General features: G+C 45.5%; 1 protein-coding gene across 5 annotated transcripts in view; it reads left to right on the plus strand.

The window, feature by feature from the left end:
* LOC137097892 (myosin phosphatase Rho-interacting protein-like) overlaps positions 1-13806 on the plus strand; it is a 198252-nt gene that overhangs the window by 108605 nt on the left and 75841 nt on the right. For all 5 annotated transcript variants that reach the window (XM_067473267.1, XM_067473269.1, XM_067473268.1 and 2 more), the window contains exons 5-6: positions 53-137; positions 9365-9575. In XM_067473267.1, coding sequence (XP_067329368.1) covers positions 53-137; positions 9365-9575 — 296 coding nt within the window. The remainder of the gene's footprint in view (positions 1-52; positions 138-9364; positions 9576-13806) is intronic.

Here is a 13806-nt window from a genome sequence, read left to right on the forward strand (position 1 = left end):
CTTTCCTTGGAACATATCTGACTTTTCCCTTGCTTCTCTCTCTCGCTTTCAGGTGGCTGGAGATGTTAGTTGTCTACCCCAGAACCAACAAGCAGAATCAAAAGAAGAAGAGGAAAGTGGAGCCCCCAACTCCACAGGTGAGTTATGGGGAATGACCTCCAGTCACAGCACAGCATGGCCCTTTCCTTGGCACACTTCTCTCCAAAACGAGAGCATAGAAACCTTTTGCTCTTAAGCTTGCAGCTGTTGTGCCCACATTCTTTTGTGTCTGGCTTTAGCTGGTGCCTTTGTTTGTTTGTTTGTTTAAGGAAGGCAAGGAGGAAGCAAGTTAGCAAGACCTTTCTTTTTCTTAGCAATATTCTCCATTTTTTCATTACATGTCCTAGAACTATAGAATACAAAAGGCCACATAAAAGAGCCTTGTAATCCGTGTGCATAGATCAGTGTTTCTCAACCTGGGGGTCAGGACCCCTGGAGGGGTCGCGAGGGGTTGTCAGAGGGGTCACCAAAGACCATCAGAAAACAGTATTTTCTGTTGGGCATGGGGGTTCTGTGTGGGAAGTTTGGCCCAATTCAATCATTGGTAGGGTTCAGAATGCTCTTTGATGGTAGGCGAACTATAAATCCCAGCAACGACAACTCCCAAATGTCTAGGTCTGTTTCCCCCAAACTCCACCAGTGTTCTCATTTGGGCATACTGGGAATTCGTGCCAGATCTATCATTGTTTGAGTCCACAGTGCTCTCTGGATGTAGGTGAACTACAACTCTCAAACTCAAGGTCAATGCCCATCAAACCCTTCCAGTATTTTCTGTTGGTCATGGGAGTTCTGTCTGCCAAGTTTGGTTCAATTCCATCATTAGTGGAGTTCAGAATGCTCTTTGATTGTAGGTGAACTATAAATCCCAGCAACTACAAATCCCACAGGATAAAATCAATCCCCCCCCCCCCCCACCAACCCCACCAGTATTGGGTATTTGTGCCAAATTTGGTCCAGTGAATGAATGTACATCCTGCATACCAGATATTTACATTACGATTCACAACAGCAGCAAAATGACACTTATGAAGTAGTAACAAAAATAATTTTATGGTTGGGGGGTCACCATAAGACGAGGAAGTGTATTAAGGGGTTATGGCATTAGGAAGGTTGAGAACCACTGGCATAGATTTTCCGGCCCTCATCCACAGAGAGTAGAGCTCTCTGCCCCGGAGTGTGGTGGAGGCTCCTTCTTTGGAGGCTTTTAAACAGAGCCTGGATGGCCATCTGTCAGGGGGGATTTGAATGCAATATCCCTGCTTCTTGGCAGGGGGTTGGACTGGATGGCCCATGAGGTCTCTTCCAACACTTAAAAAGAGGGACTCGAGGCAGCTTGGAAAATATTAGAGCAGACAACAGATACAAACCTTGTATAAGGAAATATAGTTAAAAGGAAACTCATCTTTAGGTTCTTGTGGGTTTTTTCGGGATATAGAGCCATGTTCTAGAGGCATTTCTCCTGACGTTTCGCCTGCATCTATGGCAAGCATCCTCAGAGGTAGTGAGGTCTGTTGGAAATAGGACAATGGGTTTATATATCTGTGGAATGGCTGGGGTGGGGCAAAAATCTCTTCCCTGCTGCAGTCAGGTGTGAATTTTTCATCTGATCACCTTCATTAGCATTTGAAGGCCTGCCTGAGCCTGGGAAAATCTCTTGCTGGGAGGTGTTAATCTGTGCCTGGTTGTTTCCTCTCTGTTGTTTTGCTGTTGTAATCTTAGAGTTTTTTAATACTGGTAGCCAGATTTTGTTCATTTTCATGGTCTCTTCCTTTCTGTTGAAATTGTCCACATGCTTGTGGATTTCAATGGCTTCTCTGTGTAGTCTGACATGGTGGTTGTTGGTGTGGTCCAGCATTTCTGTGTTCTCAAATTACAAATTTCTGTGTTCTCTAAAATTACAACAGCAAAACAACAGAGTGGAAACAACCAGGCACAGATTAACACCTCTCAACAAAAGATTTTCCTAGGCTCAGCCAGGCCTTCAAATGCTAATGAAGGTGGTCAGTTGAAACATTCACACCTAGCTCCAGCAGAGAAGAGCTCTTTGCCCCACCCCAGCCATTCCACAGATATATAAACCCTTTTGCCTAGTTCCAACAGACCTCACAACCTCTGAGGATGCTTGCCATAGATGCAGGCGAAACGTCAGGAGAAATGCCTCTAGAACATGGCCATATAGCCCGAAAAAACCCACAAGAACCTAGTGATTCCAGCCATGAAAGCCTTCGGCAATACATGTCTAAACTGAAAGGGTTTTTTGGTGCCTCTTCCTGAACCGAGAAAAGGAGCCACCACCAGCCAAGGACAGACTAGCTCAGTGGTTCTCAACTTTCCTAATGCCAAGCCTCCTTCATACAGTTTCTCGTCTTCTGGTGGCCCTCAACCATAAAATTATTTTTGTTGCTACTTCACATCTTTTATGTTATGATTTGTAATGTAAATATCTGATATGCAGGGTGTATTTTCATTCACTGGATCAAATTTGGCACAAATACCCCATATGCCCGAATTTGAATACTGGTGATGGTGGGGTATTCAAATTGGGGGTTGGGGGGGGGGGGATTTTTTTTTGTCATCTGGGAGTTGTTGTTTCTGGGATTTATAGTTCACCTACAATCAAAGAGCATTCTGAACTCCACCAACAACGGAATTGAACCAAACTTGGCACAAATACTCAATATGCCCAAATGTGAACACTGGTGGAGTTTGGGGAAAAATACTTGACATTTGGGAGTTACAGTTGATGCAATTTATAGTTTACTTACAATCAAAGATCATTCTGAACCCCACCAACGATAGAATTGAGCCAAACTTCCCATATAGCACCCCCACGTCAGGAGAAATGCCTCTAGAACATGGCTCTATAGCCCGAAAAAAACCCACAAGAACCTAGTGATTCCAGCCATGAAAGCCTTCGACAATACAAACTCATCTTTCTTTTTTGGACTACCAAACTCACATTTTGGGGGTCCCTCTGCAGCTGTGCATCGAGTCTTTGGAAGCAGTCTTTTGGGGGCAGTGGCTGCCCACTACGCAGGCGTGTGCACATGTTTCAGAGGAACTAACCTGGACCATTTCCATCTTTCCATTTTGATTCTGGGTGCTAAGAGCAAGGGGCAGAAAGGCAGGGGTTTCAAGGGGTACGTTCTGCCCCCACAACCCTCCCTTTCTCTTTGGTTTTTGGAAGCAGAACAAAAGCACAGGGAAAAAAGGGGTGCGGGTGGGAAATGCTGGCAGGATAATTTTATCATTTTAATTTTTTTAGAATAATACTTGGTTGCTGCAGCAACATCTTGGAAACATGACAGGATTTGAGCTCGTGAGCACCAAATAAGGGAAATAGGGTTTTGGAGAGGGAAAGGCCAGGCGAGGAGGAGCCTGGGGTGGTTGCGTCCCAGCCAAAGTGGAGGGGGTCTCTCTCTGCAGCAAAGAGGGGGAGTTGGGGAAGGATAGAAGGATCGAAAAGGCATGTCATTTGCTTAGAACTAGTCTGGACAAAATGCCACCAGCCTCCACTTTCCAAATGAGCCAGCTGTTGTATGGTCACCTTCACAACTCTGGACTTCTTTTGCAATGACCTTATCACACACCACTACTATTTGAAATCTCCCAGCCAGCTATGTATGAGCTCCCATCTGTCAGCTTTAGCTTCCCATGCGGGGACATGAGAGAAATGTGGAAAAGGATTTCTGTGCATAATAATAATAATAATAATAATAATAATAATAATAATAATCCTTTATTTGTACCCCGCTACCATCTCCCGAAGGACTTGGTGCGGCTTACACGAGGCCAAGCCCAAAATTCAACAATAAAGAACAACAATAATACAGCAAAATAAAACAAAAGCAAGCAGTAACATTAACACGCAGTGACACAGTTAAAAACAATGGCTGAGCCAAATGTAATAATTAAAATTAAAATTGAAAAGTGCTGGGCATGACAGGTGGGGTGTTTGGAGGAGGGTAGACATGCAGATATCCTAAATTATGATTTTTTTTTGGTTGTGTCAGGAGTGATTTGAGAAACTGCAAGTCGCTTCTGGTGTGAGAGGATTGGCCGTCTGCAAGGACGTTGCCCAGCAGACGCCCGGATGTTTGATGTTTTATCATCCTTGTGGGAGGCTTCTCTCATGTTCCCGCATAGCGAGCTGGAGCTGACAGAGGGAGCTCATCCATGCTCTCCCTGGATTCGAACCTGCAACCTGTCGGTCTTCAGTCCTGCCGGCACAGGGGTTTACCCACTGCGCCACCAGGAGGCGGTGGCATGACCCCTCACAAATTGCAGATTGATCCTTCTAGGAGTCGCAACCCCCAGGTTGAGAACCGCTGTTCTAAGCTTCAGCTTCCCATGCGGGGACATGAGAGAAATAGGGAAAAGGATTTCTGTGTATTATGAATTTTTTTTTTGGTTGTGTCAGGATCGACTTGAGAAACTGCAAGTAGCTTCTGGTGTGAGAGGATTGGCCGTCTGCAAGGACGTTGCCCAGGGGACGCCCGGATGTTATGATGTTTTACCATCCTTGTGGGAGGCTTCTCTCATGTCCCCGCATAGCGAGCTGGAGCTGACAGAGGGAGCTCATCCATGCTCTCCCCAGATTCGAACCTGCGACCTGTCAGTCTTTAGTCCTGCCAGCACAAGGGTTTAATCCACTTTGCCATCGGGGGCTCCTCATGTATTATGATGCCTTTCCAGCAGTTACCATTCCATCTGAACATGAGGAAGAACTTCCTGACTGTGAGAGCCGTTCAGCAGTGGAACTCTCTGCCCCGGAGTGTGGTGAAGGCTCCTTCTTTGGAAGCTTTTAGACAGAGGCTGGATGGCCATCTGTCAGGGGTGCTTTGAATGCAATATTCCTGCTTCTTGGTGGGGGCTTGGACTAGATGGCCCATAAGGTCTCTTCCAACTCTTTGATTCGATGATTCTATGATTCTACCATAATAATAATAATAATAATAATAATAATAATAATCTTTATTTCTACCTCGTCACCATCTCCCCGATGGGGACTCGGAGCGGCTTACATGAGGCCAAGCCCGGCAACATAATACAGCAATAAAATCAAAGCATATACATCAGACAACAACAACATTATCAAAATGACATTAAAATAATAATAGTAATAATAACATTAAAATACATTAAAAATTCCAATAGACGCAATCACGATAGAGATAACAATGAGCAGGCCACATATTCCAAATTAAAAAAACAATTAACAGACTATGATGAGATAAAATAGGAGCAGGAAGTTTAAATGGAACTCAAAAAACACAGAGTTGTGGGGCAGAACTCCATTAGCATCCATTACCATCCTTTGAAACCTCTTTAATCAATGGCTAATCAATGGTGGAGCTCCCGGTGGCGCAGTGGGTTAAAGCACTGAGCTGCTGAGCTTGTTGATCAAAAGGTCACAGGTTCGATTCCGGGGAGCGGCGTGAGCTTCCGCTGTCAGCCCTAGCTTCTGCCAACCTAGCAGTTCGAAAACATGCAAATGTGAGTAGATCAATAGGTACTGCTCTGGCGGGAAGGTAACGGCGTTCCATGCAGTCATGCCGGCCACATGACCTTGGAAGTGTCTACGGACAACGCCGGCTCTTCGGCTTAGAAATGGAGATGAGCACCACATCCCAGAGTCAGACATGACTGGACTTAATGTCAGGGGGCTACCTTTACCTTTACCTTTTAATCAATAGTGGAGCATTGGATTAAACACTTGTGCCAGCAGGACTGCAGACCAACAGGTCGGTGGTTCGAATCCGGGGAGAGCGGGTTGAGCTCCCTCTGTCAGCTCTAGCTCCCCATGCAGGGACATGAGAGAAGCCTCCCATAAGGATGGTAAAACATCTGGGCGTCCCCTGGGCATTGTCAATTCTCTCACACCAGAAGCGACTTGTAGTTTCTCAGATACGAAAAAAAGCTATATATCACAGCTCACACTTGTTCTTCATAGAATCATAGAATCATAGAATCAAAGAGTTGGAAGAGACCTCATGGGCCATCCAGTCCAACCCCCTGCCAAGAAGCAGGAATATTGCATTCAAATCACCCCTGACAGATGGCCATCCAGCCTCTGCTTAAAAGCTTCCAAAGAAGGAGCCTCCACCACACTCCGGGGCAGAGAGTTCCACTGCTGAACGGCTCTCACAGTCAGGAAGTTCTTCCTAATGTTCAGATGGAATCTCCTCTCTTGTAGTTTGAAGCCATTGTTCCGCATCCTAGTCTCCAGGGAAGCAGAAAACAAGCTTGCTCCCCCCCCTCCCCCCGTGGCTTCCTCTCACATATTTATACATGGCTATCATATCTCCTCTCAGCTTTCTCTTCTTCAGGCTAAACATGCCCAGTTCCCTAAGCCGCTCCTCATAGGGCTTGTTCTCCAGACCCTTGATCATTTTAGTCGCCCTCCTCTGGACACATTCCAGCTTGTCAATATCTCTCTTGAATTGTGGTGCCCAGAATTGGACACAATATTCCAGATGTGGTCTAACCAAAGCAGAATAGAGGGGTAGCATTACTTCGCTGGACCTAGACACTATGCTCCTATTGATGCAGGCCAAAATCCCATTGGCTTTTTTTGCCACCACATCACATTGTTGGCTCATGTTTAACTTGTTGTCCATGAGAACTCCAAGATCTTTTTCACACGTACTGCTCTCGAGCCAGGCATTGTCCCCCATTCTGTATCTTTGCATTTCATTTTTTCTGCCAAAGTGGAGTATCTTGCATTTGTCACTGTTGAACTTCATTTTGTTAGTTTTGGCCCATCTCTCTAATCTGTCAAGATCGTTTTGAATTCTGCTCCTGTCCTCTGGACTATTGGCTATCCCTCCCAATTTGGTGTCGTCTGGTATCCATGGCTCCTTGTGCTACCTTACAAGATTGTTTGGGGTCTTTGGTGCCCCTGAGATGCTTCACGTCGCTTCACGTTCAAATGGTTCACCAAGAGAAGTGTTAGCTTTGTTGCAAAGAGGGAGCGGCTGCAATTAGATCTTGGAAAGACACAGCCTTAAAGGTAGAAGGTAGACACTGATTTGATGGACATGGAAGGCTGCCTAACAGTCTCTATAAAAATAGACCCCCATTTTTTTAATAGAACTCATTCCTGGACATGGACCAGGTTCCTGTGTTTATACACATCACTGAGTCAGATGTCTAAATTTGCCTTTTCTGCTCTGCTCCCTTTTTCACCCCCATTCCTGACTCCTGCCCTCTTGGAAAGCCTATTAAAAGCTCTTCCATTCTCCTCTTTTGTAAGCTCAACGGCTTGGCTCCCCTTTTATCTACGGGAAGTCTTTCGTTAGCCGGTCCCTGGTGGAGCTGCTTTTGTGCTATTTGGCAGCCTAACAAAATCTATAAATAAGATCTTAGTATATATGCGTTGTATTTGCAGTGGCCTTCAGCGTTTCTGAAAGTGGAGTGGGAAGAATCATAGAATCAAAGAGTTGGAGGAGACCTCCTGGGCCATCCAGTCCAACCCTATTCTGCCAAGAAGCAGGAATATTGCATTCAAATCACCCCTAACAGATGGCCATCCAGTCTCTGTTTAAAAGCTTCCAAAGAAGGAGCCTCCACCACACTCGGGGGCAGAGAGTTCCACTGCTGAACGGCTCTCACAGTCAGGAAGTTCTTCCTCATGTTCAGATGGAATCTCCTCTCTTGTAGTTTGAAGCCATTGTTCCATTGCGTCCTAGTCTCCAGGGAAGCAGAAAACAAACTTGCTCCCTCCTCCCTTTGGCTTCCTCTCACATATTTATACACGGCTATCATATCTCCTCTCAGCCTTCCCTTCTTCAGGCTAAACATGCCCAGCTCCTTAAGTTTCATGCTGTGAACCAGAATGCTAGGAAAAGGTGGAAGATGACCAGAGAGGGGAGGGCTGTTTTAAAGTCGTATATAACTATGTATACATAAAGACTCAAATGCTACCACCTTCCAAGAAATCAGGAAAGGGAAGTAAAACCCACCAATGCTACTTATTATAATTTGTTAAACGTCTGTGTTATCTCTCCAGTAGAAACCACCTAAGCCTGCTTAATTTAACCAAAAGTAATTTATTTATTTATTTATCGTGTCATCCGCAACCAGACCATTGTATTACATTTCTAACAGAACAAAACAAACAAACAGGTTAAAAAAACCACAGAGTTTGCACACTTGGTAGTTGATTAAATTTCCTTTGACTAGTATCTGGCCACTTGGAGTGCCTCTGGTGTTGCTGCAAGAAGGTCCTCCATTGTTCATGTGGCAGGGCTCAGGGTGCATCGCAGCAGGTGGTCAGTGGTTTGCTCTTCTCCACACTCGCATGTTGTGGATTCCACTTTGTGGCCCCATTTCTTGAGGTTGGCTCTGCATCTCATGGTGCCAGAGCGCAGTCTGTTCAGTGCCTTCCAAGTCGCCCAGTCTTCTGTGTGCTCAAGGGGGAGTCTCTCATTTGGTATCAGCCATTGGTTGAGGTTCTGGGTTTGAGCCTGCCACTTTTGGACTCTCGCTTGCTGAGGTGTTCCAGCAAGTGTCTCTGTAGATCTTAGAAAACTATTTCTTGATTTAAGTCCTTGACGTGCTGGCTGATACCCAAACAAGGGATGGGCCAGAGATGTCACTTCCTTGGTCCTTTCACTATTGGCTGCTACTTCCCGGCGGATGTCAGGTGGTGCAATACCGTATAAACAGTGTAATTTCTCCAGTGGTGTAGGGCGCAGACACCCATGATAATGCAGCATGTCTCATTAAGAGCCACATCCACTGTTTTAGCGTGGTGAGATGTGTTCCACACTGGGCATGCATACTCAGCAGCAGAGTAGCATAGCACAAGGGCAGATGTTTTCACTGTGTCTGGTTGTGATCCCCAGGTTGTGCCAGTCAGCTTTCATATGTTATTGTTTCTAGCACCCACTTTTTGCTTGATATTCAGGCAATGCTTCTTGTAGGTCAGAACACGGTCCAGAGTGACTCCCAGGTATTTGGGTGCCCTGATTATTACTGAAAGTGGCAGCTATGTAGGTGTTTTCTCCATTAATTTAGGCCCAGCATCTGATGATTTGCGTTCAGCCTGCAAAGTTACCTGGGGGGAAGGTGTGGGTTTAACAACCGTGTTGTTGTGGAGGCCAGGTTTCTACAGAGAGCTGTTGAATGGTGTCCTCATCATCCAAGTTGTTGTTTAGGCTGTGGAATTTGTGCACCATGTCTTCAACTCCTCTCTTTTCCTCTTGTCCAAATCTTTCATGAGCGGCAGGTGTATATTAATTAGTAATAACCAATTTGCCCTTTCTCTGAAGGAGGTTGGTTCCCTCTGCAATTGCATTAAAACAGTCTTTTTGCCTTCCAGGAACCTGGCCCGGCCAAAATGGCAGTCACCAGCAGCAACATCCCTGGCGCAGAGAAGGTCCCGACCACCAAGTCCACCCTTTGGCAGGAGGAGATGAGGGGCAAGGACCAGCCGGATGGCAACGGGGGCCTCAGCCCAGCTCCCAGCCCCATCCAAGGCCAAGGCCCACCTTCCTGTTTGCTGAAGGAACCAATGCTGGACAGTAAAGAAGGTGAGGGTTGAGCACCAAAACTTAGACAGAGTCTGAGGTGGTTTAGCAGACTGGAAGGTCAGCGGTTCAAATCCCGGGAGTAAGAAACCACTTGCCTCTCTCTATATGTATCCTCCTTTGTCTCAAGAGTATGAGCCATGGACCATATGTGGTGCTCAGGGCCATTTTTTCGGGTCATGGGTCTAAACATTTTACCCCAAAATACGAGGGTTATCTGGAAAGCAAGGTTGCAAGATTTTTTAAAAATGCAAAGAATCTATATATATATAAAAATGGAAAGGGCGTCCAACAAGACAGCAAAACTCAAAAAAACCTTGACGAAAATTTACCAAATTTCCCTTGCACATACCTCAACCCACAAGGTATGCGCAAATCTCATCGAAATAGCAAACAACATTTCACAAACCCACAATTTCGAAAACAAAGGGAGCCTGCGCAGAAGCGCCCTGGTGCGAGTCCCACCTGCGTGCACATTGTCGGCCAACGCTCCCTCGCCGCAAACCACACCCCCTCCCTTTGCCGCCCCACCCCTTCCCGCCCTGACTCAATCCTTCCCTCCTCCCACGCCCCCTCCAGGAAGTCACGCCCCCTCCCTTCGCCGCCCCGCCCCTTCCCGCCCTGACTCAATCCTTCCCTCCTCCCCCTCCGCCCCCCACGCAACCCACGCCCCCCGCTGTCAGCATCCCACGACACTTGTTTTGGATGGCTCTGCAAAGTTTCTTCACGGTCTTACAATATTTTCCGTACCCATTTTGTCACAGACTATCTTCTCCATAAACTGAAACGATTTTGCGATGAATTGCAGCGGCGTTCATGCCCTTATCATTTAGGTAGCATATTACAGCATGAACTTCGCACTTGAACGGAATGAGGACGCTCCTCTCTAACCTTCGCCACAATGACAGTCGATGAGTTACTAATGACAGGCACGGCTTATTTGCTTCCACAGGCTTCCCGCTACATGGCACTGGTACCAACTCCCCCCGCGAAAACTCCCCATGAGAACTACATGCCTTGTAACCTTACTTTCTGGATAACCCTCATAGCTCTAGAAGACAAGGGAGGGGTCATTTTAGTTACACTTTTAGCTCTCAGTCGCAGAAAGAACATTATGAAACGCTTCCTCAGATACCCTAGAACAGTGTTTCTCAGCCTTCCTAATGCCGCGACCCCTTAATACAGTTCCTCATGTTGTGGTGACCCCCAACCATAACATTATTTTGATGCTACGTCATAACTGTAGTTTTGCTATTGTTACAAATTGTAATGTAAATATCTGATATGCAGGATGTCTTTTCATTCCCTGGACCAAATTTGGCACAAATACCCAATACTCCCACATTTGAATACTAGTGGGGTTGGGGGAGGATTGATTTTGTCATTTGGGAGTTGTAGTTGCTGGGATTTATAGTTCACCTACAATCAAAGAGCATTCTGAATTCTACCAACAATGGAATTGAACCGGTCTTGGCACACAGAACTTCCATGACCAACAGAAAATACTACAAGGGCTTGATGGGCAATGATCTTGAATTTTGGAGTTGTAGTTCACCTACATCCAGAGAGCACTGTGGACTCAAACCATTATGGATCTGGACCAAACTTGGCACAAATATGCCCAAATGTGAATCCTGGTGGAGTTTGGGGAAAATAGTCCTTGACATTTGGGAGTCGTAGTTGCTGGGATTTATAGTTCACCTACAATCAAAGAGCATTCTGAACCCCACCAATGATAACATTGGGCCAAACTTCCCAAAGAGAACCCCTATGATCAACAGAAAATACTGTGTTTTCTGATGGCCTTTGGTGACCCCCCTGACACCCCCTCGCGGCCCCTCCAGGGCTCCCGACCCCCAGGTTGAGAAACGCTGCCCTAGAAGGTGGGATAATTTGGGAGCAAAACTAATCAGCCCCATAGCCTCCCACGGTTGCTCATCCCTGTTTTAACTTTATTTGGATAGCGGCCCTTTTTAGGAACGGGGGCATTTGGTGAGCTGAGGAAGAACTTTCTCCCCTAATTGTTTGGCTTCTGCAAAGGATTGGGTCCCATCCAAAGACAAGAAGGCGAGCCGCTCCTGTTTCTGAGAAGCAGGTGTGGACTTCCCAGTGACCCTGTCCCAAGATGTTATGGCTGGGACTGAATCAGAGAAACGAGTGATAAAACAAGGCCTTGCCCAGCGCACTGGAAGGAGAACGTCCTCGCAGGAGGCGACTATGGGTCACTTCAGGTGCATCCGGAGAAGAGAACATTCTCAGCAACTGTGCCAGATTCCACAGTGGGGTGTGTGCCCTGTAGGTTACTAAGGATTCAGGAGGAAGGGACCCGGTTGAGCAATATCCCCCCCCCCCCCACCACACACACACACTTTCATAGAATCAAAGGGTTGGAAGAGACTTCATGGGCCATCCAGTCCAACCCCATTCTGCCAAGAAGCAGGAATGTTGCATTCAAAGCACCCCTGACAGATGGCCATCCAGCCTCTGTTTCAAAGCTTCCAAAGAAGGAGCCTCCACCACACTCCGGGGCAGAGAGTTCCACTGCTGAACGGCTCTCACAGTCAGGAAGTTCTTCCTCGTGTTCAGATGGAATCTCCTCTCTTGTAGTTTGAAGCCATTGCTCCGCGTCCTAGTCTCCAAGAAAACAAGCTTGCTCCCTCCTCCCTGTGGCTTCCTCTCACATATTTATACATGGCTATCATATCTCCTCTCAGCCTTCTCTTCTTCAGGCTAAACATGCCCAGCTCCTTAAGCTGCTCCTCATAGGGCTTGTTCTCCAGACCCCTGATCATTTGAGTCGCCCTCCTCTGGACACATTCCAGCTTGTCAATATCTCTCTTGAATTGTGGTGCCCAGAATTGGACCCAATATTCCAGGTGTGGTCTAACCAAGGCAGAATAGAGCATGGGGAGCATGACTTCCCTAGATCTAGACACTAGGCTCCTATTGATGCAGGCCAAAATCCCATTGGCTTTTTTTGCCGCCACATCACATTGTTGGCTCATGTTTAACTTGTTGTCCACGAGGACTCCAACTTTTCCTCTTATCCCGTTCTGGCCCCATCCATCTGCATAACTATGCGAAGGATGTAAATCATTTGCAGCCAAACATAAATAGTACAGGACACGTTTATTCCAACTATATTTTATATGTTTTCCAGTTATTTTTCACATGTCAGTGCTTACGTTGGGTAAAAAACTCAGAACTTCGTTTTTTTGGCCCAAAACCTGATGGGCATTCTTTTGGAAACTCCCAAGGCTCTCAGATGCTACGATCTTACACTTGTATAAGATCGTACTTATCTCCATCACTGGCTATAGTCAAACTTCCAAATTGTGATTCTTTTCTCTGATTCCCGATTCCAACAGCTAGAATAAGTTACATTGTCAAGCAACAATCAGTTAAGTTTTAAAATAACACAAAAATAAGTTTGTTGTGTGCATGGCAAGGAAATGCCCACAGCAATAGTGTCGCGTTCCCAAATATATGTATATTTGGAAGTGTATATATTAACTTTTGGGTTCAAGTCAGTGGGGAGACCCCACAGCAATGGAACAGTATGCCAAAGTACAACTTTTTATTATACGAATCAAGCTCACTTTAGATTGAAAAGTCAAGAAGGTATTGTATGACGGAGACTTCAGCAACGTTACTTTAGATCCAGGCAGGTTGAGAAAGAGAGAGAGAGAGAGAGACACTGAGACTGTATATACTCGAGTATAAGCCTAGTTTTTCAGTCTCTCTTTTAGGCTGAAAAGGTTCACCTCGGCTTATACTCGAGTCAAGGTTATTTATTATTTTACTCTATTATTATTATTATTATTATTATTATTATTATTATTATTACATGTACATTATTTTCCTCTATTATTATTTTGTTACATTTATTATTTTACTCTATTATTATTATTATTATTATTATTATTACTACATTTATTACTTTATTACTACCAATATTATTAAATTTCCATTATTTACTCTATTATCATTTTTATTACATGTTATTGCATTTATTATTTTACTCCATCAGTATTGGTAATAGGTAAGCACATTTACATTGAAGGAGGTTAGAATAATGGTTTAATCAGAGTTGGGCAGTCCATCCTCCAGGAAATAAAGCCCAACTGCTCACTGGAGGGAAGGATACTAGAGACAAAGTAGAAGTCCTTTGGCCACATCATGAGGAGACAGCAAAGCCTAGAGAAGACAATGATGCTGGGGAAAGTGGAAGGAA

Source organism: Anolis sagrei, chromosome X (assembly GCF_037176765.1).
Source record: "Anolis sagrei isolate rAnoSag1 chromosome X, rAnoSag1.mat, whole genome shotgun sequence".
NCBI classification, from domain to species: domain Eukaryota; kingdom Metazoa; phylum Chordata; class Lepidosauria; order Squamata; family Dactyloidae; genus Anolis; species Anolis sagrei.